Source organism: Oncorhynchus gorbuscha, linkage group LG16 (genome assembly GCF_021184085.1).
Source record: "Oncorhynchus gorbuscha isolate QuinsamMale2020 ecotype Even-year linkage group LG16, OgorEven_v1.0, whole genome shotgun sequence".
Taxonomy (NCBI): Eukaryota; Metazoa; Chordata; class Actinopteri; order Salmoniformes; family Salmonidae; genus Oncorhynchus; species Oncorhynchus gorbuscha.
In genome coordinates, this window is record NC_060188.1 from 10,169,931 (window position 1) to 10,175,930 (window position 6,000).

The 6,000-nt window shown below is 49.3% G+C and overlaps 1 protein-coding gene and 1 pseudogene across 1 annotated transcript in view; one reads left to right on the plus strand and one right to left on the minus strand.

Moving 5' to 3' along the window:
- The window catches only part of LOC123998976, an 899,899-nt pseudogene that overhangs the window by 288,527 nt on the left and 605,372 nt on the right, over nt 1-6,000 (minus strand).
- Nucleotides 1-6,000, plus strand: part of LOC123998934 (adhesion G protein-coupled receptor L1-like) — a 255,839-nt gene that overhangs the window by 102,896 nt on the left and 146,943 nt on the right. Inside the window, 1 exon segment of the mRNA XM_046304189.1 lies at nt 2,194-2,343. Coding sequence (XP_046160145.1) covers nt 2,220-2,343 — 124 coding nt within the window. The 5' untranslated portion in view covers nt 2,194-2,219.

The window sequence follows — 6,000 nt, forward strand, 5'->3', positions numbered from 1 at the left end:
CCCCATCCTCTCATCTCCCTCCCTTTCTCTCTTCATTCCCCCTCTCCTCTCATCTCCCTCCCCTTCTCTCTTCTTTTTACTCCTCTCCTCTCATTTCCCTCCCCTTCTCTCTTCTTTCCCTCCTCTCCTCTCATCTCCCTCCCCTTCTCTCTTCTTTCCCCCTCTCCTCTCATCTCCCTCCCCTTCTCTCTTCTTTCCCTCCTCTCCTCTCATCTCCCTCCCCTTTTCTCTTCTTTCCCCTCGTCTCCTCTCATCTCCCTCCTCTTCTCTCTTCTTTCCCCGATCCTCTCATCTCCCTCCCTTTCTCTCTTCATTCCCCCTCTCCTCTCATCTCCCTCCCCTTCTCTCTTCTTTCCCCTCCTCTCCTCTCATCTCCCTCCCCCTTCTCTCTTCTTTCCCCCATCCTCTCCTCTCATCTCCCTCCCCTTCTCTCTTCTTTCCCCCATCCTCTCCTCTCATCTCCCTCACCTTCTCTCTTCTTTCCCCCTTCTCCCCTCTCATCTCCCTCCCCCTTTCTCTTCTTTCCCCCATCCTCTCCTCTCATCTCCCTTCCCTTCTCTCTTCTTTCCCCCATCCTCTCATCTCCCTCCCCTTCTCTCTTCTTTCCCCTCCTCTCCTCTCATCTCCCTCCCTTCTCTTCTTCTTCATCCCCCCCCTTCTCCTTTCCCCCTCTCATCTCATCCTCCCCTTCTCTCTCTCTTCTTTCCGCTCCTCTCCTCTCATCTCCCTCCCCTTCTCTCTTCTTTCCCCCATCTTCTCCTCTCATCTCCCTCCCCTTTTCTCTTCTTTCCCCCATCCTCTCCTCTCATCTCCCCTCCCCTCTCTTCTTTCCCCCATCCTCTCCCTCCCTCATCTCCCTCCCCCTTCTCTCTTCTTTCCCCCTCTCCTCTCATCTCCCTCCCTTTCTCTCTTCATTCCCCCCTCTCCTCTCATCTCCCTCCCCTTCTCTCTTCTTTCTTTTCTCATCTCCTCCTCCTCTCATTTCCCTCCCCTTCTCCCTCTTCTTTCCCCCTCTCCTCTCATCTCCCTCCCTTCTCTCTTCTTTCCCCTCCTCTCCTCTCATCTCCCTCCCCCTTCTCTCTTCTTTCCCCCATCCTCTCCTCTCATCTCCCTCCCTTCTCTCTTCTTTCCCCCCTCCTCTCCTCTCATCTCCCTCACCTTCTCTCTTCTTTCCCCCCTTCTCCCCTCTCATCTCCCTCCCCTTTCTCTTCTTTCCCCCATCCTCTCCTCTCATCTCCCTTCCCTTCTCTCTTCTTTCCCCCATCCTCTCATCTCCCTCCCCTTCTCTCTTCTTTCCCCTCCTCTCCTCTCATCTCCCTCCCCTTCTCTCTTCTTTCCCCCATCCTCTCCTCTCATCTCCCTCCCCTTCTCTCTTCTTCCCCCTCTCCTCTCATCTCCCTCCCCTTCTCTCTTCTTTCCGCTCCTCTCCTCTCATCTCCCTCCCCTTCTCTCTTCTTTCCCCCATCTTCTCCTCTCATCTCCCTCCCCTTTTCTCTTCTTTCCCCCATCCTCTCCTCTCATCTCCCCTCCCCTTCTCTCTTCTTTCCCCCATCCTCTCCTCTCATCTCCCTCCCCTTCTCTCTTCTTTCCCCCATCCTCTCCTCTCATCTCCCTCCCCTTCTCTCTTCTTTCCCCCATCCTCTCCTCTCATCTCCCTCCCCCTCTTCTTCTTTCCCCCATCCTCTCCTCTCATCTCCCTCCCCTTCTCTCTTCTTTCCCCTCCCCTCCCCTCCTCTCCCTTGGTTCTTGCAACACAGATCTCTGCAGTGTGATTACAAATAACTCTGATAGGAATCTACAGCGGCTGGAATTCAACTGAACCCACCATAGCATTGTTTCCCTTGTTTTCACACTACTGCTACACACACATTTCTGATTAGGAAAACTGGAAGCATCTACCTCACTGTGTAAATTAAATGACTCCCTAACAACAGTACTTCTCTTTCAGCAGATTGCATGAAACTGTGACTCAAAGGAAAATCACAAATCAGAACGTGGCGGTTGTTCGTCTGACTAACCTTCATCTCTCTCTCTCTCTCTCTCTCTCTCTCTCTCTCTCTCTCTCTCTCTCTCTCTCTCTCTCTCTCTCTCTCTCTCTCTCTCTCTCTCTCTCTCTGTGTGCCTGTTTCTCTCTCTCTCTCTCTGTCTCTGTCTCTCTCTCCTCCTCTTCCTCTGTCGGATCACCTCATATAGAGGTGTTAGTGGGAGGAGCTCTCTCCATGACCCTGTGCCTGCTGACCACACCCAGATTCCCCCTAACCCCGCCCTCCAGCATGGCGCTGTCACTCTGGCTGCTGTGTACCTGTGCTGTCACCTCCCTGCTCATCGCCCCCTCTGCTCAAGGTTGGTACTGCACTGCATCCTCCCAATCCTGTCAATGTACCAATGGGTTTACATTGTGTGTGCGTGTGTATGTGTGTGCATGTGTGTGTGCGTGTGTGTGTGGACAGATTGTTACTTCTCATAATAATTGAATATGAATAACATGGTGACTCTATGTGAAGGCAGGTTAAAAGGTACTGGCTTGCTGAATAAGCCAGAGGTCATGGATGAAGAATGTTTTATGAAGCAGCTTGTAGGTGGGAGTGCCGTGTGTGTGTTTCCATGCAGGTAGTTGTTGTCTCAGTGTGTAATCAATCAATCAACTTTATTTTATAAAGCCATTTTTTACAAGCAGATGTCACAAAGTGCTATACGGAAACCCACTCTAAAATCCCAAACAGCAAGCAATGCAGATGTAGAAGCAGGATGGCTAGGAAACACTCCCTGGAAAGGAAGGAACCTAGGAAGAGGAACCAGGCTCTGAGGAGTGGCCAGTCCTGTTCTGGCTGTGCCGGGTGTACATGGCCATGAAGGCCAGATGAATGTCCATGATGGTTGGTCATGGTGTGTGAGGGGGATCCCTGCATGTAATGGTGCCATATGTGGAACCTCTCACAATGTGCCATGAGAGCGTGTGTGTGTGTCCCTGCACCACCTGCATGTGTGTGTGTGTCCGCACCGCCTGCATGTGTGTGTGTCCCCACACCGCCTGCATGTGTGTGTGTGTCCGCACCGCCTGCATGTGTGTGTGTGTGTCCCCGCATCGCCTGCATGTGTGTGTGTGTGTGTGTGTCCCGCACCGCCTGCATGTGTGTGTGTGTGTGTGTCCGCACCGCCTGCATGTGTGTGTGTGTGTCCGCACCGCCTGCATGTGTGTGTGTGTGTGTGTCCACACCGCCTGCGTGTGTGTGTGTGTGTGTGTGTCCACACCGCCTGCATATGTGTGTGGGTGGTTGCCAGCTGGTTTAACCCCAGCAGCAGGTGACCTGTTTGGGCCACAGTGGTGATGCAGGGTGTGTGTGTGGTGGGGAAGATGGGGGAGGTAGAGCTAAAGGGACGGGGAGGTGTTGAGGGATGTCCTGTTAGTACCCTTCCACACAGACAGCTGTGTGCTCTCAGTTAGGACACTGAGAGCAGAGAGGGAGGGAGGGAGGGATATGGTGGAGGAAGAAAGAGAAAGAGAGAAAAAACAAGGTTAATGTTAGGCGCTGTAAGATTCAGAGATGAGTAGGGAAGAGAGGGAGGAATGAAGAGAAAGAGAGAGAAATCCAGACGAATGCCGTTAGACACAGTGCGCAGAGCCGGCGCAGGATATCCTGGGCCGAAGAGACGCACTGGAGACCAGGAGCGCTGAGCCGGCACAATCCGCGCACAGGGCTGTGGATGCGTACCGGAGACACAGTACGTGTAACCGCAAAGCATGGTGCCTGAAGGGTCACACGCTCCTCAAAGCGACTGTCTTGCTCCAGACTCCAACCCCTCCAAACTATTTTGTCCCTCTCCACTGCCAACCACTCCTCGCTCAAACGGTCCAAGAATTCCTCCTCAGTCTCGGATCCCTCTGCACCGACGCCCACGTCATCTGCCGCCCAGAAAAAAAGAAAAAAAACATTTTTGGGGCTGCCTCTCGGGTTTCCGTCGTGTCCTCTCCTCCTGACCATGCCGCTTGGTCCGTTTGTGGTGGGATCTTCTGTTACGTCTGGCGTTAGATGAATGAGACCAAAGCGCAGCGTGGAAAGTGTTCATGATTTTTAATACTAAACTCCGACAAAACAACAAACTACCAAACCGAACATAAAGTTCTGCAGGGCTAGACAGCAACTATGCAAAAACAAGATCCCACAATCTAAGGTGGGAAAAAGGAATGCCTAAATATGATCCCCATTCAGAGACAACGATAGACAGCTGCCTCTGATTGGGAACCATACCCGGCCAACAAAGAAATAGAAAAACTAGAATGCCCCACCCAAATCACACCCCAACTTAACCAAATAGAGAAATAGTCTCTGTTCACAGACTCAAACATACCCCACAGAGCCCCAGGACAGCAACACAATTAGAACCAACCAAATCATGAGAAAACAAAAAGATAATAACTTGACACATTGGAAATATTTAACAAAAAACATAGCAAACTAGAATGCTATTTGGCCCTAAACAGAGAGTACACAGTGGCAGAATAACTGACCACTGTGACTGACCCAAACTTAAGGAAAACTTTGCCTATGTACAGACTCAGTGAGCATAGCTTTGCTATTGAGAAAGGCCGCCGTAGGCAGACCTGGCTGTCAAGAGAAGACAAACTTTGTGCACACTGACCACAAAATGAGGTGAAAACTGAGCTGCACTTCCGAACCTCCTGTCGAATGTATGACCATATTAGAGACACTTATTTCCGTCAGATTACACCGGTCCACAAAGAATTCGAAAACAAACCCAATTTTGATAAACTCCCATATCTACTGGGTGAAATACCACAGTGTGCCATCACAGCAGCAAGATGTGTGACCTGCTGCCACAAGAAAAGGTCAACCAGCGAAGAACAAATAACATTGTAAATACAACCCATATTTATTTATTTTCCCTTTTGTACTTTAACCATTTGTACATCGGTCCAACACTGTATACAGTTGAAGTCAGAAGTTTACATACACCTTAGCCAAATACATTTAAACTCAGGTTTTCACAATTCCTGACATTTAATCCTGATATAAATTCCCTGTATTAGGTCAGTTAGGATCACCACTTTATTTTAAGAATGTCAGAATAATAATAAAGAGAGTGATTTATTTCAGCTTTCATTTCTTTCATCACATTCTCAGTGGGTCAGAAGTTTATATACACTCAATTCGTATTTGGTAGCACTGCCTTTAAATTGTTTAACTTGGTTCAAACATTTCTGGTAGCCTTCCACAAGCTTCCCACAATAATTTTGGCCCATTCCTCCTGACAGGGCTGGTGTAACTGAGTCAAATTTTCTATGGGATTGCGATGGCCACTCCAATACCTTGACTTTGTTGTCCTTAAGCTATTTTGCCACAAATTTGGAAGTATGCTTGGGGTCATTGTCCATTTGGAAGACCCATTTGCGACCAAGCTTTAACTTCCTGACTGATGTCTTGAGATGTTGCTTCAATATATCCACATAATCCACATAACTCCTCCCTATATTTGTTTTATTCACTGCCCTAGCATATTCCACCAATCCGGATGTCCTAGCCGTGTCTGAATCCTGGCTTAGGAAGTCCACCAAAAACCTTGAAATTTCCATTCCTAACTATAACATTTTCCGACAAGATAGAACTGCCAAAGGGGGCGGTGTTGCAATTTACTGCAAAGATAACCTGCAGAGTTCTGTCTTACTATCCAGGTCTGTACCCAAACAATTTGAGCTTCTACTTCTAAAAATTAACCTTTCCAGAAACAAGACTCTCACCGTTGCCGCTTGCTATAGACCCCCCTCTGCCCCCAGCTGTGCCCTCGACACCATATGTGATTTGATTGCCCCCCATCTATCTTCTGAGCTCGTGCTGCTAGGTGACCTAAACTGGGACATGCTTAACACCCCAGCCATCCTACAATCTAAGCTGGATGCCCTCAATCTCACACAATTTATCAATGAACCTACCAGATATAACCCCAAATCCGTAAACACGGGCACCCTCATAGATATCATCC